Source organism: Megalobrama amblycephala, linkage group LG5 (genome assembly GCF_018812025.1).
Source record: "Megalobrama amblycephala isolate DHTTF-2021 linkage group LG5, ASM1881202v1, whole genome shotgun sequence".
Taxonomy (NCBI): Eukaryota; Metazoa; Chordata; class Actinopteri; order Cypriniformes; family Xenocyprididae; genus Megalobrama; species Megalobrama amblycephala.
The window spans coordinates 489,245-514,707 of record NC_063048.1 but is presented as its reverse complement, the minus strand read 5'-3'; the positions used below and the strand labels follow the sequence as shown (position 1 = coordinate 514,707).

Here is a 25,463-nt window from a genome sequence, read left to right as displayed (position 1 = left end):
GTATTCAGTACTTTCAGAAGAAAGGCTACGTACCTACATTTCATTTTTCATTCTGGGTTCATTTTGAAAATCTATCCATTTGTCTTGCGTCTGGTGTAGAGGAAGTGTTTATGCTGAGTGTTTCCTGCGTTCTTACTGATTATAGCTCTGTTCCAAAACTTCACAGATTCATGTGTTCGCATGCATATGAAATTTCCATCCATTTGGATTACACCGTTTTAACACAAACAAACTATACATGTAATAAGAAAAAAATCTTTGCATATTTTATGAACTATTTGCATCTATTTGATTTTACTTAAATAATCATATTTTCATAATGCATTTATTCAAAATGCTTAAAATCACCATAAATCATTTCATTGTGAAAATGATTAAATGTAGCAAGTTAATAAGTTTGAACAGTTAAAATATGACTAGCTGTGGAACAAGCAGTATTCATTTAGTTCAAATGTATGAGACTGAAACAAATTAGATTCATTGATAATAAAGAAATCATACAGAAATCATACCTTCTTGTTACCTGAAAAAAAAAAAAAATTGCATCCCATTAAGTTTATTAGTTTGTTAAAACTATGTAATCCAAAATGATGAAAATTTATATGCATTTCAAATAAATAAGGCCTAAGCATTTTATTAAGTGCAGCAACATTGTGCTGCCTTTTTAGATACCTTATTTTGGCCGAAATCTAAGGCTGCATGCATGTATTCCTCAGGGATTAGACCAGGGTTTCTCAAATTGCGGTTTGTAAGCTATATACATAAATAAGATAATATGCTAAATGTGTAAAATTCTGCATTATTTATCAACATCATTTACATTTTAAATTATCAGTAATACATCCAAGTAACTGAAAAAATGGTAATATCTAAATACTATTCTACATCACTGAATCCACCTAAATAAATTTATTTATTCTAACAAAACTCATTTTTATGTGTTAAATTTTTAAGGAAAAAAAATGACCACTTTTTACTATGTCGTTACCTTCATTGCTGAAGCAGTAAATGTGATACTAAGTTAGATTGTGTGGCTTAATGATTAAACATCTGTTGATTAGTTAAAGATTGTAAGTTTAAACCCAGATGGTGGTGATTAAACACTAAATGCTGATTTATTACCTCTGTGTCCCTGAGGCACCTACACCTGTCTATGTGTAAATACTTTATTTTCAGTGACAGTAATCTATCGGTATCACATTTGATGCTTACTTTTACACACAATATTATCATTGCTAAAACTTGGTTCATATGGTTAAAAATAAACAATTAATTTAATCAGAGAACAGAAATTGTGTTTTTTAAATTATCTAGTTCAGTCATGAAACTCTAGAGGGTGCAAACTTATAGATCCATTACATGATCATTTACTACACGGCACAAGCTGATTGGCCTCTGCTGATCCCGCAGCCAATGAGATTACTTGCTCAACATTTAAAAAGGTTCGGTGTTCGCTGTAAGCTGGTCCTACAGCACATTATCAGAGTTCCTTTGAAACCCTCCACCTCCCCAGCTCCACCTGTCAAAACCTTACAGCAGCGTGTCTGTGTATCTGTTGGGCATAGCACATTTTTCTAGTGGTCTGGTCCATGGTGATGGAAATTCTTTGGTTCTGAACACACTTGGTGCTCATATACACCATAGCATGGGCACCAGACAATATAGAGACACACATTTACACTGATGCATTTCACCACATGAGATGTTTCCAATGTGCTGGTGCAGCTCTTTTCCAGAGCTGATACCCAAATAAGACTCCATTTTTGTTGAAAACCTTATAATTTCTATGCAGTTTTCATGCACTTTCTAGTGAATAACTGATGTGCTGCAGTTCAACAAGAGTTAAATATGATAAAGTGCCTGTCAGATGCATTTCTCCAGGTTGGTTGCTGAAAGCATGTCTTTGACCTTCATTGACTTTAACCATTCTCTGCAAGCCTTTTTTTAATCGTAGACAAGCACAGATATGTATGATCATACGAGAACACGCAAGCTCTTCCGTTTGGCTTTTCTGTTCGAGTCATTTTGAAGCAGAATTGTGTTAGATCTAATGTTGTGCTTATACCTCTCAGCCTCTCTCCATCCTCCTGTACTCCAATCACTCCTGCTGGCTTCCTCGTTGTCTGCCTGCCAAGATGGCAAATCCCACTTGGATTTGAGCCGGAGATCACCATGGTGACGGCACTCTTGCCGCTCGCGCATATAGATGGCCGTGTAGTGGCACAGCGAGAGATGCTTTTACACCAGCAGTCGGAGCATGCACACATTTCACAGATCGTTCATTCTGATGCCCTGTCTCCATTCAAACACGCAGAGATTTGCATATAATGCCAACCACAAGCTAAAGCTGCAGCCGCCTGCAGTTAATTGTAGCATATGAATTTATGAAGTTGATGGTTAGTCATATTTCATATAGTCATAGTTCTTCAGTTACAGTACTTCATGTTTCTCTTTTCATTGTACATCTTGTGGTCTTTATTTGGAGCTTTTCCTTGACAATCAGAGGACTCTTAAAGATAGTAATTGTTCAGAAATGATATAGGATGTACACCTTGCAGACTCTTTTTTAAATCAGCACCAAGCTTCTGAATGTCCTCTACTCTCTGTGTAAGGAAGAACCTACAATCAGACATCATTATCGCAAAATAAACCACAGCAGGGTTGTTAGGTTGCACGTGCAACATAGAAAGGTTTATTTTTCGATAAAAACCAGCTGACCATACATTATGTATTACAGTACATATTTGACCACAAAATGACAGGATTGACCAACCAGAGTCGAGTATTCCTGACAGCCATGTAATAAGAAATATGACACTTCATCCCACATTTGTTGGAAATCAGGAATACCATGCTGCAACATTCATTATAACTATGCCAGTTTAGTTCTCAGTCTGTTCGATGTGTCTTTGAAAACCGTGTGTGCAGCGAGGCCTAAATCGCTCCTTATTTGACTGACGTGAATGCGTCAGACAGACGGGGTATAACCCGTCGCACCACTAGTGCTCTCCGTCTCCACCTTCCCCTCTCGCTGTCGGTCCGACCGCTCACACCAGGCCTGCGGGGAATGGCACCTGATTTATTTGGAAGGCCGTCAGACAGGATGAGTGGCATTTTAATGTGCTTTTGCGATGTTTGGTCACAGGCACTATTGATCACGACGCGGAGGAGTCATCCCTGGAGAACCGGGGGTGCCGTGCGTGATGTCAGCCCTGGAATGAGTTGCCGGTCGTGCTCTCCCAAATGAAATAGTGCCCTGTTGGAAGGGTCAGCCCAATAAACTCACATTCTAGGGAGATGGAACCTGCCAATCAGCAGCTGACAGATGGACACTGGTTAATTTGGGCCTGAGCTCTGCTGCCTGTCCATGTGAGGAGACTGGGTAATGTGTGTGTTTCTGTGGTAGGGAGTAAAGATAGACCTGGTGGAATTGGTGGTGACATACTCTGGAGAGGCTTTTTAGATAGATAGATAGATAGATAGATAGATAGATAGATAGATAGATAGATAGATAGATAGATAGATAGATAGATAGATAACAGTAGTTTTCATTAGATTAGGTATAGAAACTGAATAAAGTTGCTAATCAAAGGTAAAGCAACATTGCATATAATCTTCATTGTATAAATTAAATAAAGATTAATCATTATTAATTATTAATTAAGTTACAAAAGCTATTCAGTCATGAGCAGTGAGATTTCCTTGTCTTTGATTAACATTAAAACCACATTCAGACAGCAGGAATATTAGGCTGCTGTCACTACATAATACACGGATCAGTACACTGATACTGAACACATGCGTTCATTCTCGAGTGTTTAATTTCACTTACACAAGACATAACCTACTATGTTTGCTAGGATACTCGATAGACGGGCATGTTGATATAATTTTTGTGTAAATTTGTCTGTTCAAGAAGCAAACATCAAGCAGCAAACATGTGTGCTGTTCAGGTCACACCTGCGTTCGCACGCTGTCAACACCCGGCTGAACTGTTGTATAAAAGCAGTATCACAATAATTATAAAATCATTTACTGTGGCCATCACCAACATAAAAATGCCATGTTTTGTTGGAAATGGAACATTGGGAATGCTATATGTTTTTTAGACATGTACTGTATCACCTTGCAATAGTCATGAATACATAAATTAATCATTCAGTAGTATGTATATATATATATATGAGCAATATAACACAAGTAGCCATGTAATATGGCTGCATATCAGCACGGCTGTGGTTCGGCCGTAGCTAATCACATCATGCTGATATAGAGCGATATTGCACGGCTACTAGTGTGATATTGCGTTTATACAACAGTTCATCGGCACAAGTATATAAATAAGCACAACAATGGAGTGTCTTTAAACCCTCTTTTGTGAGGAAATACTTCCTTACTCCACAGACTCAAATCTCAAGTTGACAGTTTAACAGTTGAGCCCAAGATCTGTTACTAATTCTACAACGTCACTTCAGAACTAGTAATGAAGAACGTTGAGTCGCTTCATTGAAACTCACTGTAATATGTAGAGTATTATGAGATCAACTAAACGAGTGTATTACCTGCATCTGATATAGCATTCATTCAGTTCGATGCTCATAATATTATATACATTATTAAGAAAAATCAGTTTGAATGTCCGCAGAGGAAAGTGATATCTTTGTCTTTGTCCTTTTAAAAGTTAAGGGGATTTCCCACAGCGCTAAAACAACTTCCTTGTTCTGACTCAGTCATAAAGAGAGTCTTTGCCGCCATCTAATGGAGTAATAATGTAACTTTCACTGATACTATTGACAGACTCTTTCTCAATACAAAATACAGCATATTATTTATATAAAATAATATTTATTGAGCAACAATATTTAAATTAACAACAATAGCCATTATGAAAGACAAACACAAGCAAACAATTCAGTCAAATGTACAAAAGCGGCGCTCCAGTACAGGATTTATGTTAAATATAGCTTAAGGGCCAGATTTACTAACAGCTTGCATTAAAAAACTACTGTCAGGATTTACTAAAGACACGCAGTGCAAAATTAGTGCTGAAAAGGCGTGGACTGAGTTGTTTTTGTGGCTGAACATATTGCATATGCATTTGTAGGAGTTTCCCTTTCAGACACAAAAATTTATGGAAGAAGAGTATTTAAATGAATCACGCAAAAGGATTTACTAATGTTTGCGCTAGTCAATTTACTGGTATTTGCGCCATTATTTAACACCCAAAAAGTAAGTAAGTCTTAACCCATTTTGTGACATGACTGCAGTTGTTGCTGCTGGGAGGAGACACCGCAGAGAACAGAGAGAGTGGTAGAAGGAGAAAATATTTTCCACTCGTATTAATTTGAAGATGTTATGCAACAAGTTGCGCCTGTGTCGATCCGCACCTGATGAGCATCAGTTAGATTGCGTTGGTCATTATGTAAATGATTTGACTGCGTCTGTGTTCTTTAATTTGTGCGTCAGCAATAGATCACGCCCAAAACTTGCCACTCCCATCGCCGCATCTGTGGAATTGCGCTCTCACGCTAATTTACCCCATTTAGTAAATCTGGCCCTATATATAAAGTTATGAAATTTAATTTTCCCCTTAACCCAAATCATTTTTCTCTGGAACAATAGATTAATAAGATCAAGGATTGCTCGTTTCATATACCTCAAATTAATTATACTTTTAACCACAATCTACACAAGAGCCAGCGGCAAATTCCCGAAGCACCGGCCGAGATGAAGCTGTTCTCTGCGGGTACATGAGCACTGAACGGTCACTGACGGCCTGGAGCTCACATCTGCTCAATCACCATGACAGTCGCCGTTAGCGGAGTGATACAATCAGTTAAACTGTATCCAGTGCTGATATTGTGAGAATATCATACGGCTCTCAGCTAATCAGATTCAAGAACCAGAAAGAACTGTTGTATGTATGTATGTATATATATATATATGCATGGTATTACAATTGGTTATGTGACTGTACAAGGCTGCTTAGTAGCTGATTTTGCTGATTTAGCTTATTAACAACAAAGCACACATACTTATACAGTAACTCAAATTATAAGTCCCTCAATTCTAAACATGTAAATTTATTTACAATTTTTTGAATGTTGCTCATAATAAAATATTTATCCCATTGAAAATATTAGCAAATTTACAGTTAGCCGGCTGTGTGCTAGGCTGAACTATTAAGGGTAAAGGATTGTTTCTCACTCTCTCCGGCTCAAATGAAAAGGAGTCATGTCCGCTGGTCTGAACACTGGATCAATACACTGATTATTGGATGATAAAATCACCTGCTCCTGCTGCCGGGAGGATCTATAAGATATATATATATATATATATTTGCTGAAGGTATAAAATGCAATTAATCACCTCTAAATCTCACAGCTGCAAGGTATTGTGTGTGTGTGTGTGTGTGTGTGTGTGTCTGTCTACAACATTACAAAACTCAAAGAGTGAATCTCTCCAGCAGAAGACACCTGCCTGAAACACCTCGTTTGTAGTCCTGCCATCATGTTACATTTTTCCATAGACATACACTTTTGTTTTGTTGTTGTTTTTTCGCTGCAAGAGCAAAAAGCATTGTATGGACTTTTAATACTCACGCCATACTGAAAACATAATATTTTTACAGCTGCTCATGAAGCCTTGGTAAGAGGCTTTATATTTTCGACACATGCTTTAAATGGTTGACCAATCACAACCAACTGGGTCAGCTGACCAATCAGAACAGACTTGGCTTTTCAGAAAGGCGGGATTTAAAGAGACAGGAACTGAAACAGAGCGTTATACAGAGTATATACAGTAGGAAAAAACGTTAAATCCTGTAAACGTATACTACTAGACCCCCAAAATAAATGGGCATAATGTGGGCACTTCAAATATACTGTCTCACGGTTTTATTGTCATTCAGTGCAAATTTAATATGGCGTCTCCCCTGACTAGGGCCTATTGATTGTGCCTGTGTAACCCATAAATGATTTGGCATGCAGCCTGCTATATTTGTCCCAATTCAAAACTCCTTCAGCCTGTGCGCTGTAAATGATGTACCTTGGTCTTGAGTCCGCTGAACTGTGCTAATTTCTGGCAGTTCGCAAGCCAGCTTTCTAATTGCCTTTTTCTTATCTCTCCATGTCCAGTGTGTATGGCTGTCCTGTCGCCAAGAAGAGAAAACCCCTGGAGACTCATGCCCTGGAGCCCTCGGCCAAGAGGAAGGTCTTCCTAACAGTCGTAGACCAGCAGTCAATGGAGAAATGCTACAGGACACACAAAATGGAGGAGATGGATGAAAAAGAAGAGGAAGAAGAGGAGGAGGAGGAGGAAGAGGAGGAGGAAAAGGAAGAAGAAGAGGAAGCGGAGGAGGAATATACAGACAACGAGGACCAGTATGATCAGGAAGAGGTAGAAGTGATTAATGGAGAAGAGGAAGAGGTGGAGCAGGAAGAAGAGGAAGTGGTGGAAGAGGAAGAGGAAGAAGGTGTAGAAAGAGAGGGGGAGGATGATGAAGAAGAGGACGAGGTGGAGGAAGATGAAGAAGACGATGAGGAGCAAATTCAAGAAATAGGTGAGGGTTCAAATAAATCCATTAAAGGTGGACATAGTTTGAGTTATTATGGAGTAATTTGGCTCCCAGAACACTATAAGATTTAATCACATTTGGAGGCTTTAGAAATGTATCAGATATGATGCAGAAGGCTCTATAGGGTTAATCTGGCATCAGAATGTTTTATTTTTGGGTTTAGAAACTAAACCAGACCTGAATGTGAAGTGAGTATTTCAGCCTCCAGAGGGGCAGAGGAGGTAATTTGGCAGTTAGGCATCTTTGGAAGAAGGTCACCGTAATTTGAGGTGCAGGTTGGATGATTTTGCGGTGACCTTCACTACGGTCTCAGTATCAGGCTAAAAACAGCCCTCTCAAAACAGAGGTGCTCAGTTCCTACTGAAGGTGAGCTCTGGCAGGACCAATGCCCTCGATTATAGCAACAGTCAGATTGCCTCAAAAAGTGTCAAAACGTATATATGTTTTCCATCATTTAATGTGACCAACAAATACTATTGGTTCTACTGTTTCTCCCAATCTGAAATACAGTGTGTGCTTACAGTCTTGCAGAGAGAATCATGATATTTATTGATTTATGTATAAATGATTTATTATTCTAATCATAACATGCTACTAGCGGTGGGCGGTGTGACCAGAATCTTAAATCACGATATGAGTCTTTTTTTTCACAATAATGAGATATAGTTATTTTTGCTTTAAATAAGGTTTTTATGATATAACATTTTTTGATACCATTGAAATTTCATAATTTGTGTCACCATTTTCAATATCACAATAAAAGTAATAAGTAAAAAAATTATAAAGAAAGAACAAAGAAACTGATTACACGCATATAGGAAAACAAACTACAAAAGGACAAAGACACAAATGAAATTTACCTGGAAAAACTTCAAACAATAGAAATATGAAATACTACATAAATTGTATAAGGTAATCAAATGCATAAAAATTACTGCATAGTCTTTACTGTGTAAATTAAATATACATTTATTCTTACTATTCTTAAAAAAGTGATTCAGTTAAGAGTGCTGAGAGATTTTCTGTTTTTTGTTGTTGATTAACATTAATGACACAGACGACAGCAGGTGTATCTGGATGCTGTCGCTTTAAGACCGACTGCACGGATCCAATATACTCGTGCGTTTTCTTTCTCAACTGTTTACGTGTTTACTTGCAAAGACAGTCACTTTGACACATAAGTATGTTTATTTAACTGTTCAATCCTAATTAGGTGGCAATTCTGGACTCGAGTTGCACCAAAACTCCCATTTTATTTTATTCTCTTATTTGCATTGTGTTTGCACTATTAGTGAAGATGAAAGCATTGGTTAGTGTGCAGAAATTGAGTTTCAATGACGAGATCACTGCTTTCATGAGCTCAACAACATGTCTGTGATCGATAAGTGTAATGCTATAATCAACACTTTTCACGATTAGTTAACCTTGAGAGCTGTAATAGTAAAAAACATGCTAAAAGTTTTTTAGAGAGTAATAATTAACTATTTCACATTCAAAGATGTCAGCCAATCACAGCAGTGGGCGTTTACACTGAAGTCTCACAGAGACACGCCCCTTAAAACAGAGTGTTCAAATCAGAGGATAAAATCAGGGTAGGAAAAATGCCTTTTATTTCTAAATTATGACAATTTTTGATGTAAAAAGCAAACTAACATTATAAGTGCACCCCAGGAAACATTATAAAACAATAAAACAACGCACTTCATGACCCCTTTAAATCCAAACAGTGACTTTTGGCTGGGCAGTGTATATGTATATGTGGCTGTGATTTTTCCCCCATATCAAAAATTATAATATAGATGTAAACATCATTAAATACTTATAAAGACTGCAAGAAAAACTTAAAGGTGTCATCGAACGTTCTTTCACAAGATGTAATATAAGTCTAAGGTGTCCCCTGAATGTGTTTGTGAAGTTTCAGCTCAAAATACCCCATAGATTTTTTTTATTAATTTTTTTAACTGCCTATTTTGGGGCTTCATTAAATATGAGCCGATTTATGCTGTGCGGCCCCTTTAAATCTGGTGCTCTCCGCCCACGGAGCTCGCGCTTGCCTTAAACAGCATAAACAAAGTTCACACAGCTAATATAACCCTCAAAATGATCTTTACAAAGTGTTCGTCATGCATGCGTCGGATTATGTGAGTATTGTATACTGTTATATTGTTTACATTTGATTCTCTATGAATTTGAGGCTGTGCTCTGTGGCTAACGGCTAATGCTACACTGTTGGAGAGATTTATAAAGAATGAAGTTGTGTTTATGCATTATACAGACTGCAAGTGTTTAATAATGAAAATAACGACGGCTCTTGTCTACGTGAATACAGTAATAACCGATGGTAACTTTAACCACATTTAACAGTACATTAGCAACATGCTAACGAAACATTTAGAAAGACAATTTACAAATATCAGTAAAAATATCATGATATCATGGATCATGTCAGTTATTATTGCTCCATCTGTCATTTTTCGCTGTTGTTCTTGCTTGCTTACCTAGTCTGATGATTCAGCTGTGCACAGATCCAGACGTTACTGGCTGCCCTTGTCTAATGCCTTTCATAATGTTGGGAACATGAGCTGGCATATGCAAATATTGGGGGCGTACATATTAATGATCCCAACTGTTACGTAACAGTTATGTTGAGATTTGCCTGTTCTTCAGAGGTCTTTTAAACAAATGAGATTTATATAAGAAGGAGGAAACAATGGAGTTTGAGACTCACTGTATGTTATTTCCATGTACTGAACTCTTGTTATTCAACTATGCCGAGGTAAATTAAATTTTTCATTCGAGGGCACCTTTAAAAGATGAAAAGGACATAAAGGCCTTTGAGAGGGCTACCTCAGATCAGATTGTAAGAAACATCAGAGCATTTAATATTTTAAAACGGTGTCAAATCTGTCACGTTATGCGACTAAGTTCAATATCTGAGATTTTTCCTTTTAATTATATCATTACGTCATGGAGAAAAGAACAGCTTCATTTCCTGAGAATTTGTATTACAATTAGAATGAATGGCCACAGGATGTTTGCTAAACAAATCTAACTTAACATAATAGTACACAAGGAGCCATTCTTGTTGCCTACAAATGGTTTGAGTATTTGAGCTGGTGCCTCAGTTCTGGTGGTCTGTGAGTGTGTGCTAAATAAGGGAGTAGGCGTGAGATGTGTCTCAGACACTTCAGACAGCTCAGCCAGCCTCACGCTCCCTCCAATCAGACCTGACAGAGCCTTCTAGTCTAATTAACAATCAAACGCCCACATGTATTGGCACCGACCCTGTTTTCTGTGCTTTTTTCTTACCTAAGATATTGGCTTTGTCTCAAAACCTAGTGAGCTGACTACATGAACAGTTGTCAACAGCATGTTAATTAAATTAGGACCTTATAAGTAACTGATTTTGCTCTTTATAAGCACAGCTTCATTAACAGCCAATCCTGCATTCACACTTGACAACATTCTTCTGTTACCATGTAGATAATGATTCAATACTAATATGCGCCACTGAGAATGCATGGAATTATAATTTTGTATTATATTAATTTGATATTTTATAGCCACTAATTTCTTTGCATTAAAATATTGTCATATTGATAATCAATATTTTCCTCTGCAACATTGTCCAGGTTGGATGGACTGAAAACAACTTTATTTAAAAAATATGATGTCATATTTCAATATAATTTGCAATCAAGAACTATCATAAAGAATATTTAGGGAATGGACCCTTTTCTCATTTCTGTGAACGTAAACTATAGCAGGGCAAACTTGCCAAGATAATATGCTAAGGTAATAAATGTACATTAAAAAATCATAAAAATGTGAAAAAGTTGCTAGATTTTCAATGTTAATTATTACTGAAATGTCTGTGAGAAAGACTCCATTTGTAATGTTATGACCTATGAATCTATGCATATCAAAATCCTTTGCATATAATGTAAGTTTTGATAATGATTGAATATGAAGGAACGATCATGAACCCACCTGCCATTATTTTGCAATGATACAAATTGTTTTAGCTACTTATTAAATATTCCTACAAGGCCTACTAATTTGTCATTTGATTATCTTACTTTTAAACTATAAAATTTGTGGGAACAATTTGGCCATTTCTAAATTTTTGGGAGGTCTTGTCCCCATTGATGTCTAAGGCTACGTCTGCATTAATCCAGATACAAACGTCATCTTTTATATTTCATCAATAACTCACAGTTTCACAGGTTTTCAAATTGGGAAAGCTTCTTCAAAAACCTTAGTTTTCACAGGATATGTAGACAAAAGGATGTGTTTTCGAATGCATCTGGATTAATGTAGATGAAGCCTAAGGTGGTTATGGCCCTCAAACATGAAACTGTTTTGAGCAAAGCAGCTGAAGCCAGCGTTATCTGTTTAACTGCTACAGTAGTGTGAAAACATCTGCTTGTCTTCACAGACAGTGACCATATGAACTGCAGTCCCAGCAGACCGAGCCCCTCCGCGGAGAAGGACAACAACAACAACGATGAGTATGACAACTATGATGAACTGGTGGCCAAATCTCTGCTTAACCTGGGCAAGATCGCAGAGGACGCTGCTTACCGGGCCATGACCGAGTCCGAGATGAACAGCAACTCTTCCAACAGCGCAGAAGAGGAAGAGGAGGAGGAGGAGGAAGAAGATGAAGATGATGATGACGATGATGACGATGAGGAGGGCTCAAGGAAGGGTGAGCTGAGTCTGGACGTGAACAGTGATGTGGTAAGGGAGACCGTGGACTCTCTGAAGCTCCTGGCGCAGGGTCACGGAGTCACGCTCTCGGAAAACCTCCACGAGCGGCCGTATCCGGACGACGGCGGCGAGAACACGGACTGCGGTAACACCAACGGGCCCGCGGGTAATGGACTCGGTGGTAAACCCACCGGTAATGGTCAGATGGTGGAGAAGAGCGATGAAGAAGTTTGTCTGAGCAGTTTGGAGTGTCTTCGCAACCAGTGCTTTGACTTGGCGCGCAAGCTGAGCGAAACCAAGCCAGCCGAGCGGCTCAACAATAACCAGCAGGTATGGATGTTCGTTTAGAGCATTTTCCCTGAACTATGATGACGATGACCGACCATTAACCCTTAACTGAGATTAGATTAGAAATTTCATAATTTAGAAATTGACACATTAAAAATACCAACAAATGTTTTTTTTTTTTTCATAAGAAGGGGTTCATTTTTACATGCGCAAATAGCAGCATAAACAACAACAAAACATCCAGGATCATCACATCATCACGCACCTGTGGACAGAGCAAAACTGACAGAATAAATGAGCCTACACAAACTCTATTTCACTTAAATTACTGACATGTTAACGAAACAAACACACACACTGAATCCTCTGGCGGCGATAGTGCTGTGTATATGTATACATGTATGTAGTTGCCAAGTTCACAGTTTTCCCACAGAATTGGGCTACATTTAAACCATTGCCATGGGATAATTTTTTTCCATGCGGGTTAAAGTTTTGACATATTGCATAAATTGTATTTGACTGAAATGCTTGTAGTGAAATATTTTCATTCTACACTGTGCTAGATGAGGAGTTTTATGAGGGTGGCTCCTTTATGAAACTACTATATAGACATTTTCAAGTTGAAATTGTGTATAATGCATAGTAGTGACTGTGAAATGTGTGTTTTTGGTATGTGAGTGGCATATTTTGAGTTTGGTGTTTTGATTGGCCTTTGGGCTGGTTTTGTTACTCAAACCTGACAACCTTGATCCTTGATATTAACCTAGAAGTGCTAAATTATCGTTCCTTGTGTGTATGGAATAGGGCCATTCACAGAGAACGCATTTTTTTCCCATTCCACTGTGATACTTTTCCATTGTTTTCCTATGTAAACATGCGGTAGAAAGACGAGTATGACCGTTGCGCTCACGTCTTTTGCTGCGTCTCATGCATGACATGGTGTTCTAAAAATGTGGCATGGCACTAAAGAAAAAGCAAAAGACATCTCTAGACCTTGCAGGGTTTTTTGTCATTCAACTGTCTGCCTCTCTCGTTTTTAACTGAAAAAAACACGTTCTATGTGAACCGGCTTTAAAGTGGACCTATAACGCCCCTTTCACAAGATGTAATATCAGTCTCTGGTGTCTCCAGAATGTGTCTGTGAAGTTTCAGCTCAAAATCCCCCACAGATCATTTATTATAGCTTGTCAAATTTGCCCCTATTTGGGTGTGAGCAAAAACACACCGTTTTTGTGTGTGTCCCTTTAAATGCAAATGAGCTGCTGCTCCCGCCCCCTTTCCAGAAGAGGGTGGAGCTTTAACAGCTCAACAACAACAAAGCTGGAGAATCTCACGCAGCCAAAATGACGAAAGTGTTCAGCCTTACATTGTTCAAACCGGAGTCGACACTGATGGAGAGACTCAGGAAGAAGTTACAACTTTTAGACGTTTCTGAATGGTTAGTGGATAAATTGATGTAGTTGCTGTGGAGTTGATTCAACTCATCCACTAGCATGTGCCGTCATGTTCATCTTTTGTGTTGAATTGACCCACATTTGTGAAGCAGTCCGGCGTAAAATGACATTTCAGTCAAACACAACTTGTGTTTGTGCTAGCATAAAGTAATAGAGCGTATGGAGGCGCACACTGAGCGGCTCGTTTTTTCACAGAGAAAGGTTTGCCAAAACAAAGTTACTGGGTTGTATTTTTTCACATTTTCTGGGTTGGTAGATGCACCAGGGACCCAATTATAGCACTTAAACATGGAAAAAAGTCAGATTTTCATGATATGTTCCCTTTATGGAGCACTCCTAAAACTCCAGTGACTGACACAGTGGTTATCATAGCAAGGATTAGATGTGTCATGGTGTTTGTTTTTAGCATCAAACGACGCGTTACATCTGGCAGTTTTAACTATAGCACAGTTGTCAGAACACACTGTGTTTTGTTTATGCTCGGAAGGCTTCACAGAGTGCGCTCTTGCAGTGTTGCCATGTCCACTTATTATAAGTGTCTTTGGGCTTGTTGTTTGGAAATGTCTCCTAAAGCGAGCCACTTTAATACCAAATACAGCAATACTGCATGAACTGGAATGTGTGCAAAGGATTGTGGGTGACTGAAGGACGAGAAGATACACTTAATGCATCCTTCAAAATGAGCTGAATGAAGAATGCAAAAGGAAGGCTGTATTACTAGGACACAGCCTTCTGTTTGAGGAGCACTCCAGATGTGCAAAAGAGTAAAGATCCATATCTCTTTTCCTGTGATTTTCTTGCACCGCACATTCAGAAGAGAGACACGTTCAAATACATCATTAACAACTAGTTGTTCAGTTCAGATTTGTACACACTGTGTAGAAGTTGTGTAAATGCGGTTGTCACTGTAATGTAGGAGTGTGTGCATGTAAACAATCTGCAGAGTTAAAAAGCACAAAGTCCATGCCAAAATGAGTGAATCTCTCCAACAGAAAACACTTTTTTGAATCGTATTGTTTATAGTCCTGCCATCAATTCCGTGACTACATCATCATCATGTTACACATTTGCATAATGCCCGCCCACTGTCTGCTTTGACCCACCCTCAAAGAATAGTTGTGTAGAGGCTAATTCACACTGCATCGACAGACAGAGACCAACAGCGCCATCACTGAATTACAATGCATTGCTTCTTACATCGACAGAGTTACATCGAACTGATCCAACAAAACCCGACAAACATGTCTTTTGCGTTTGCTCGCCAGTGTGAATTGGCCTTAAAGTCCCCCTGTGGTGATAATCAAGTTTTTAATGTTGTTTATATGTTGTGTTTTTAATATGCTTTAAGACAAACCATGTGTTTATATATGGCTGAACTAAACCAGTATTTCCATTTGCCATTTTGTAATGTTTACTATAGTAAATTTGACCAAGTGGATCTCTGAGCTAGTGTGAGTGAGTGGAGGCGGGGCTAATTTGCATATTATTCACGTATACTAAATGAAGCAAGGGTGTAGAGTTACATTTAAGCTATTTTAAAGCATGGAGAATATTTTTTCACAGGAAAAGAAAACATTTAAATATGTCATTTTGGTGATCAAAGATTAGTTTAAGGGATAAAATTATTGAGTACAGCGGGACTTTAAGAGATTTTGTTAATATGGGCACTTTGAGCACTTGAAGTCGGCATGAAACAGACACCGTGATATTCTTTTCTTCTCTATTGTGTCGTATATCCGAGTGAAATGCTTCTCAAACAAGAACAAATGTAGGGCGGGGCTTGATTTTGTCTGTGGGGAATTGATTGGATGGTTGTGGTTTGCTATTGGTGGATCTCACGTGAGTGACAGGTTGCCTCGCCCTCATCATCAGAGAAGAGAAGAGATGCTGCAAGAGGAAGATATTCTGATTCAAGATTACGAGGACATGAATTTGAAGGAAAAAAATGATGTGCACGAATAAATCATTTATAATAAGTACTGCAATATTTTGCATTTTACATTTTGATTTCATAGTGACAACTGAGTTTATCTGCAGTGGCCATATATTTCCTTTTTAAATTTTTATCATTACTTGATAAACAAAGTTTCAATCTCCCTTTTTGCCAAGACACCTGCTGAAAAATCCAGCATGAATTCCATGTTGTTCCAGGCTGGTTTATGCTGGTATAGCTGCTGGACCAGCTGTTCTCAAACAAAACTGAGCTGGTGTATCTGTTCCCACCATGCAAAACCTTATGCTGGTGACCACCAATGCTGGATTTTTCAGCAGGGGTATTAATCAATCCAAATTTCTACAGTTGGTTAACGGTTTATCTGGTATTTATGTGCATCCCCACCAGCAGGCTCATCAGCCTTATCAAGAGGCCCAACATCAGCAGCATCATCAGAGTCCTGAGGAGTGCCGCGTCCTCGAGAGGAACTACTCCGACATGGTCAACCTGATGAAGCTCGAGGAGCAGCTCAGCCCGCGCTCCAAGACTTTCTCCAGCTGCGCCGCAGAGCACAAGGGCTTCCAGGACTGCGATGAAGACACCACTTCTGTCACGTCGGACCGCTCAGAGGACGTTTTCGATATGACCAAGGGCAACCTGTCACTGCTGGAGAAGGCCATAGCCCTGGAAACGGAGCGGACTAAAGCTTTGCGGGACAAAATGGCGTCGGAAGCAGTCAGGAGAGATAGACTGCATTTGCATGATGGTTTGAGGCACAGCTGCGTGGAGGAGCGGAAGGCGCGTCTGCACCACGATGGCCTAAAGAAGCCCTACTACCTTAAAGGTAATATTACAAAACACGCCACCAGCACTAGAACTGATTTGTCTTGAGAGTTAAGTCTCCAATATACTCAATGCTAAGCATCATTCTTTGCTTAGTTTAAGATACCTGAGCAGGGGCTTACTGAGACTGGCCATTAGATGAATATGTAAATTTGTGCACTTTCCTCTCAATAACAAATTAAACACCACAAATATGAGAAAACAGCAGTTGAGAAAGCATCTGATTGTATTGATGTGGATGTGTTTGCACCAGCTCTGAGATTCAGCTCTCCAGTCAAGTCACGTTACGTTTATTTATACAGCACTTTATACACTAGATTTAATGCAGCTGTTTTACAGTATTAAACATGAAAAACAGTGCCAGTGTCTCTTTCAATTAGAGTTACAACTTCAGTTTCTACTATAAAGCATCTCTCCAGTGTGTTCATGTTTTTACTCGTGTCTGACTTTGACTGAACTGAACAGAAGAAATGAAACAGAGAAGGCGGAGCCTCAGAGCCACACCCACCTGTTACATCATCACCATGATCCAATGGTCGTTCAAAGGCTTTTATCAAACATTTCACTTTTGCGAGCTGTTTTGAATTACCAAAACAAACTCCAAAGCAAACTTCATTTTGACCTGATTTTGTTTAAAATGACGTCACACCAGTTCTCAAACATGGGCCGGGGCCATTAGGGGGCCTCAACAAACTTCCAAAGGGGTCTCAAGATGACTTAAATTTATTTAAAATAATACAAAACAAACATTAAAAGAAACTACAACTAAAAATCAAGCCTTCAAATATTGTTGTGGACAATGGGAGGCCCTTGAAGTCAAAGAGTTGAGATCCACTGCTTTAGAGGACAACCCACTTTCATTGTCCTGCTTCACTGAAGTACATAAACATGTTGAAAAGGTGGAGCCTCTGCTTTTGGGTCAAGTTAATCAAGTCTAATTAAAATGAATGCAAAATAATATTCTCTCCAGGTATATTTATGCCGCCCATGCAATACACAATTTTAAGCCTGATTAATGGAGCTTGTCGACGAAAGCCTGAAATCGCAGGCAAATTGTTTACGTGAGTGACGAGTGACATGAGAAAAATTGGTGTAGGATTTACTCTGAAACAGTTTTCACTTAGAAAATACTAGTAAATTTCACAAATAATTACAAAGAAATACAAAGTAACATTGAATTAAACATGACGTTTTTAGTTTCTTGTAAAACATACTCTAAAAATCTTTGTTTTATTTACAATAAATAATGTGTGAGTTTTCAAAGACGCGATCCGAGAGATATGAAATGTGTAGAACTGACATCAGCGATGACAAACAGTTGTGTATAACCCACAGTTAACACAAGAACAGCTATCAGAGGACTCTGAACGGCCAGCATTACTCTAATAGTGCACATGCTACCAATTTCCACTCACATTTTCCCTCTCTTTCCCAATTGTTTTCTGGCACTCTCCACCGCACTGTCCCATAAACACGCCAAATGATGAGAAAGACTAGGAATAATAGCATGCGATTATGACATTACTGTGTGTAATGTATTAGGAGGAAACCTGAGAGTAAAAATATTTAGAAAATTAGTATCATCACCTTCAACAATGTATGTAATTACAGTTATTTTCTTCTACTCACCCTCATTTTGTTCCAAACTGTATGAGTTTCTTCCTTCCGTTGAACACAAAGTAATATATTTTAAGCTATTTTTCCCATGCAGTGACAAACTACATTTACAGGGCTGTCAAGCTCCAAAAGAGAGAGAGAGAGAGAGAGAGAGAGAGAGCTTTGTGTGAGGAGCAGACCACCTCAACTTCATTCACAGCTCAAGCGAGAACCAATAGTATTTCAAACCTGACAAGTCTGAAAATATGCATGCAAAAGTTTTTAAATACAGTGCACATATTTGTGGAAAATGTCAAACTCATAAAAGGCCATTATTTCATTGTATTAGGCAATGTGAGCACCTACATTGCTTTTGGAAAGTAGTTTGTACAATATGTGAAATGATTGGTAAAGAAATCCCGGTCTGCCCCAAGATTGGTGTCTTTGGTGGTCATATCTTTGAAGTTACATGAACAGAAGTTTGTAAACGGATGTCATTATTGCCATACATTGGAAAAGTATTCGGGGCTCATCTTTATCACTTTGGACGAAAGAATTTTCTTCTCGTTTAGCAATGGAAAGGTTGAAAAAAAAAAAGGTTGAAGATTGAATTTCAGTTTTTACCAACCTAATTTTCAGTCTGTTCTTCACACAAGTTATTGTATGGCTTCAGAAGACTTGGAATATGCTTTTCATTTCCGGGTGAACTGCTCCTTTAATAATGAAATGATATCACCCTGCTCTTATCATCCCCAGAGCAGATAGGTCAGTTTAAGTGGACAGGTTCAGCGCTCTTCTGCGTTCCTTTGCTCTGAGAGAGGATCCCAAACTGACCCCGGGACAGCTTTCTCAAACATCCCCATGCCTGCAGTGCAAACAGCAGTGGCTTAATGTTGTTCAAACAGGCCAGCATGGCCACATCACAGGCTAAGCTTGTCAGGCATAAGTAATGGCGATCTGCACGGCCGGGAGAACAGCAAATCTCAACCCAGGGACACAGCCTGTGCTCATGCCGCCTATTTATAAACCTCTGCTTGGAAATATAGCTGTGGCACTGGAGATCACTGTACAGAGAAACACACTGGGAAATCAGACAGTGCTGCTTACTCCCAGGGAGTTTCAATACGATTCCTGGTTCATTCCTGTTTCTCCAGGGACAGAGGAGCAAGATCGAAGGATTACTGTATCCCCAAAACCGTTAAAATCATATTATATCATATTGCAAGTTCATATTAATATGATTATGTCATGCATATTTATAAAGCAGGCATTTGAAAATGGCTAAAGGGTTCATTCAGAACTATTTTAATATCATTATTATAGGTTTTATTAAAGAGGCCATATGATACTATTATTTTGTTTATTGCTAAAATATTTTAACATGCATTAATGTTTCACATACTGTACATTATTGCAGTGCCTCTATTCCCAGTCTGTCTGAAACACTCTGATTTCTACAAAAGCCCGGGAAAACTCTCATTTTGTGGTCTTTAAAAGAAAGGACCTTTCTTGCAAGTTTTGCTTCATCTGATTGGCTCTTCTAATCGGCCTTTATAGAGACCAAACTATATAAAAAGATTATGATAAAGATCAGATGATCAGAGAACAACATGACAACATGAAATGCTTTCACTGTAATGGAAAGACTGACTCAGACACACTAACATTTCTCTTTTTGTGTTTCACAGAAATGACATGAGGTCGAGTAAATTATGTCAGAATTGTAATTTTTGGGTGAACGCACCCTTAAAACACATGCAAACTTTCATCCGCTGTTCTCCAGATGAGGAAGGGCTGACAGCACGCATGAAAGGACGTTTGGCCGGCATGCACGGCAGACACTATCTTTCTAATGGCAGAATAATGAGGGACGCTTGGCCATTACGCTGCGATAGCATCTCGCCACGGCAGAAATAGCGGCAGACGCTGCCTAACCAGGGGGCATTATGATTTATAAAAAGTGTGGAGGCCTGACAGTTATGGAAGGAGCTCTTCCTTAAAGAAGGCACGAGGCGGAGATGGAAATTGAACAGTATCAGTATGACCGATAACAAACGACAGGACCACTGACTGCACATTAATTATCCACAGACGCTATGGTAATGGGGGCCATTTGCTATGCAAAGCATGACTTGTCCGGAGCCACAATCAATATCCAGCACTTTCTAATATGTATTCCGCTTGGCTGTGCTCTCTCCCTCGCTCGTTTGTTTTCTCTCTCTTTGAAATGGCTGCAGAATAGTCTAAGGTTTCAGGGTTTATTAGATGGTTAAAAACGTAAAGTTCACCTGTTATGCTTTTTTGGATATTATCTTTCATGTAGTGTGTAATAGAGCTGTTTGTGAATGTAAAAGGTCTGCAAAGTTTTAAAGATCAAAGTGCAGATAAATGGAGTTATTGTCTCCAAAAAGATGTAGGTTTATAACAAATTTGCATAATGCCAGCCTATGATCTTGATTGGCTGAACAGTGTCTCTTTGCCCCGCCCTCAATCACTGTATCTGAGACTGGAAGAGTTTGGTTCGTGTTGTTCATGTCGAGAAGACCAAAGCAAATCCACTCTGATGAGATTGATACAGTAAAACCCACGCCATCGTTACTGTTCGTATCACCGTGAATCAAGAGCTGAGGAAGATCCAGAGCTGAGATTCACTTATGATAATGAAAGTTAAGTTAAGTAAGTGGTCAACCAATCACAACAGACTGGGCCATAAAAGGCGGGGTTTAGAGAGACCGAATCCTTGATCAAACCATTTCAGACACAGTGATGCTGCAGTGGACATTATGAGAACATTAAAGTGATTTTTGACCTTGGATGAATGTAAACCTGTTGTAGGAGAATCTAAAACAACATTAGGATCCCTTAAAATAGCATAGGGCACTTTAAGGAAATTAGAGAAATCATACACACCTGTCAAGAACATCACATTTCACCTCAAAATTGACATTATGAAAACAATACTCTTGTGAAAAACAACAGTATTGAATTAAACCCTAATAATTTGGCAGAACTCAAAAAAATTGAGGAAATCAATTAGATCAATTTTTTTTTTAAGTTAAGAAACTCAAAGATGAAGTTAGTAAAACTTAACATTTTTGATTTTGCACTACACAAAAACAAAGTTAAATGCAATTTAATTGAAATATCGACGAAGCTAACTCATACAATTTGATTGCATGAATATAACTCAAATCTTTAGCAGTGAACACTTGCATGTACTAATGCAACTAGCAAAGAGATTATCACTATACGTTTACAAAGCTAAAGTCGTGACGCACTCTTGACGCAGGTGCACTTAGGGCTTGTTCGAATCCTCTTTTGCTAGTTTAACGACAGAAAAAAAAATGGTCGCCGTGCCAGGCACATGGTCTAAAAGGGTTGTCCCTATTATCTTAATGAGTCATGGGTGTGTTTTGGGCGTAACATGCAATAAACCAATCAGATTCTCATCTCCCATTCCCTTTAAAAGCAAATGCATTTGCTATTTAAACAATGTGGAGCTGGATGTGAAAATAATAACTGCGTTGGGCTGAAACTAGCAAAAAACAATTGTCATTTTCATGACAATTAAGCATATATCTGTCAGGTATCAGGTAAGAGGAGAGATGAGACTCTATGCAGAACTGATGGGCTTTTTTTAAAATCAAAAATAAAACAAAAACAAACAAAAACTACCCCATGGCGGGAACAGGACTGGCTGGACTAGACAGGAAACAACAGGGAGCATGCAAACACAACAAAAGAAAAGCAGATGGGGCAAATAAACCAATAATCAGGTAACAAGGAGAAGTGATTAAGACAATAGACAGGACTGAGCACATGGCACATAGAAACAAACATGACAAACATGACACAAACACAGCTCTCACGACTGCAAGTCCACACAAAACTTGACAACACGAAAGCACGCGGCCAATGAAAACACGAGCCGCGTGCTACTGAGAACAAGAAAACACAAGAACGCCTCTCCAATGAAACCATAAACCAGGCGCTCTACAAAGACACACGAGACAAGAAGACAAGATGAGTGAATGAACACTCAACACGTGCAGTCACAACAAGAGACAAAACGTGGAGCATGAACGTCTGAACCCAAACCAAACGGAAGTGTCATGATCCAAACACCACACTTATACAACATATCACCGAGACAAAAGAGCATACGACCCGAGTGAACTCTGAACCGCACGCTCAATAAAGATTCTCATTAGTTTCTCTTTATTGTAATAAAGTTAAACTATTACAGTACAATTCGATGCATTCAGTAGTTCTTTAGTTAGTGTTACCAGCACTGTTCTTCATGTACTTTAAATACAGACCACAGTGGCGTTTGACTCTGCACTGCCATCTATGGGCGTGGGTCAGCATGATCATCACTACTCAGGCTTTTCCACATATTTCCTCCTTGCGTAAGCCGTATGTTTATGCAAATTTTTTGTTGTTGTCACATTTTCTTTATGTAAAATAGAATTACTTTTTTCATTTGATTTTGAGCTGAAATACTGCATGACCCGAACATTTCATGATATTCACCCAGATCTATGCATGCTTGTAACCAATGCAGAACTTAATTCGTCATTGTTTCAAGCACATATTGCAAAAATTCGAGTAGCACTGCAATCTATTTTCAGTCTCCCCAAAACTGAGCCCACATCTTTCACATGCTCTCATGCTATTCCTGTCTGTTTCGAGCTTACTTTGATACAGAAGGCAACATGATGCCTGTTACTAGGTTACTCCATCCTTAAAATTTTAATCAGTGGTAACTGTAGCATATTCACTCTCTCTGTTTGAAACACAGCCAGTCTCCCTGGACAGAAATCAGGAAGAGAACTAGGTCCAGGATAGCCACTGCCTGTGCAAACTAGAAAACACACAGATGCACTAACAAGGACAAAAGGTTGCAACTACTGTACTGGTCACAAGTTTGGGGTTAAAAAAGTCTCTTCTGCTCACCAAGGCTACATTTGATCGAAAATACAGTAAAAACTGTAATAATGTGAAATAATGTTTTCTATGCTGCTTCATATTTTTGTGGAAAATGTGATTTTTTTTTTTTTTTTTTCAGATGGTATCTTTCTGTCTAGTGGAAATTCTTCCCACATGGAAAAAACCTATATAAACATATATGTTTCAATATAGGTTTTGATATAGGTTTTTAATATATGTGACATATATAAAATTGGCCGTTTTCCTATATTATATGTACATATATATACACATATGTGTACACACATATATATATATATATATATATATATATATATATATATATATATATATATATATATATATTTTTTTTTTTTGTTATTTCCTTCTTTTCCACTATCTTCATACAAGAAAGAATTGACCTTGTAAATGTTTCTGGAAAACGTGTAGATATCATAGTTAATATATCATGTTAATATATTGCCATAGTTAAATTCCATAACATGCCAATTACATGTGATACCAATTTCACGTGTTCGCACATACATAAGTTCTTGCATAATTTTTTTTGTTAATTCTTAGTTTTTGTCTTGATAATAGAAAATATGAGCTAGGCATCATGTATGACAGTCAAAAATGAGATATGAGCTACAAAATGACCAGATCCTGCCATTAGCTATATAGAAGACATATCTTGTATGTATAGGGCTTATATGTGGATATGAAGAAGCAATACAGGAGACCTATATTTCCTGTATACGCACATATATGCACCTCAATTTTGCCTATATGTGGCATATATACGCATATACACTGCATATAGGTTTCATATATGCGCATATATCCACATATAGGTTCTTTCCATGTGGGTTGGGCCAGACTTTATCAGACCACTTGCATGTTTATTTTTTTTAAACAAATGAATCGGTAATAATCCTATATATGAGTGTGTGTGACTGTGTGTGTATTCAGATTCTTCACGGTCGGGGAAAAAAGAAAGCCGCTGTCCAACGCCTGGCTGTGACGGCACAGGTCATGTGACGGGTTTGTACCCGCACCATCGCAGCCTGTCTGGATGTCCACATAAAGACAGAGTCCCACCAGAAAGTAAGCACACTACAAGCTCTTTCTAAACTTCAGTGCCACATTTGCTTGCTTCTTCCTTTAAATCTTTGCTTTAAATTTTCATGCTGGCATAAGTGTAAGAGGTCATAATCATTGGTTGACTCTGTGTGTGTGTGTGTGTGTGTGGAAACCAGTCTTCAGTTCATTCTGCATGCTGTCCTCCTCCACACTAACACATCTGCTCATTCCTATGCAATACCTGTTCAACTTTTGTAACTTTTAATTTTTTTGGCAGTTTAAAGAAGTATTTCTAAAAACAGGATAGATTGTGACACAAGACAATTAATATCACAGCATTCACCAAATCCATTGCCGGTAGAGCTCTGTAGGTATGATGTATTTTTGTAGGCCAAAACCTGGAAATGAGTAGCATTTAGCACTTCCGGTTCCATCGTCCAAGTCAATGGGGTTTTTACCTGCTAACAAGTGTCTGAATGACACTACAGAGGTTGACAGACATTAAACATCATCACACCTGTATTCATCATCACAACAGGTAAACTCATCTACTCACTAGTCACGTTCTCAGCCTCATTAGGGGCCAAGCACCAAAGCTGCGATGACCCCTATTCTATGCTTTGGTGTTCTTATTCTTCTTCTTCTTCTTCCGCTCTTTAGTCTATGGCAGCCCATAGTACCGCTTGCGGAAAAGTTATGAAATTTGGCACACTGATAGAGGACAGTCCCAATATTAACTACAGCAAATTCAATGTCTCTAGATCAAACTCTCTAGTGCCACCATTTGTCCAAATTTTCACTCATTTTAAATAACTTTTGAACCATAAGGGTTAGAACAGGTGTGTCTCATACGTTCTGAAAAGTGAAGCCACGGGCTCTTTGATCGCCCCCTGGAGGCTGGATGCAGTACAGGTCATAAACCCCGCCCTCTCAATGCAGTCGAATGAGACTTCAGTGAAAACTTAAAAATAAATTCTGCTTCAAATAAAACTTTCTGAAAGATGGTTTTGGTCATTTAAGGTAGTTGTTATCACACTGATATATATTC

General features: G+C 38.5%; 1 protein-coding gene across 3 annotated transcripts in view; it reads left to right on the top strand.

Annotated features, from left to right (window-relative positions):
* The window catches only part of myt1lb (myelin transcription factor 1-like, b), a 141,930-nt gene that overhangs the window by 69,608 nt on the left and 46,859 nt on the right, over nucleotides 1–25,463 (top strand). For 2 of the 3 annotated variants that reach the window (XM_048190325.1, XM_048190327.1), the window contains exons 5-8: nucleotides 7,137–7,561; nucleotides 12,015–12,619; nucleotides 16,373–16,808; nucleotides 24,305–24,439. In XM_048190325.1, coding sequence (XP_048046282.1) covers nucleotides 7,137–7,561; nucleotides 12,015–12,619; nucleotides 16,373–16,808; nucleotides 24,305–24,439 — 1,601 coding nt within the window. The remainder of the gene's footprint in view (nucleotides 1–7,136; nucleotides 7,562–12,014; nucleotides 12,620–16,372; nucleotides 16,809–24,304; nucleotides 24,440–25,463) is intronic. The other variant, XM_048190326.1, reaches the window with a different exon arrangement.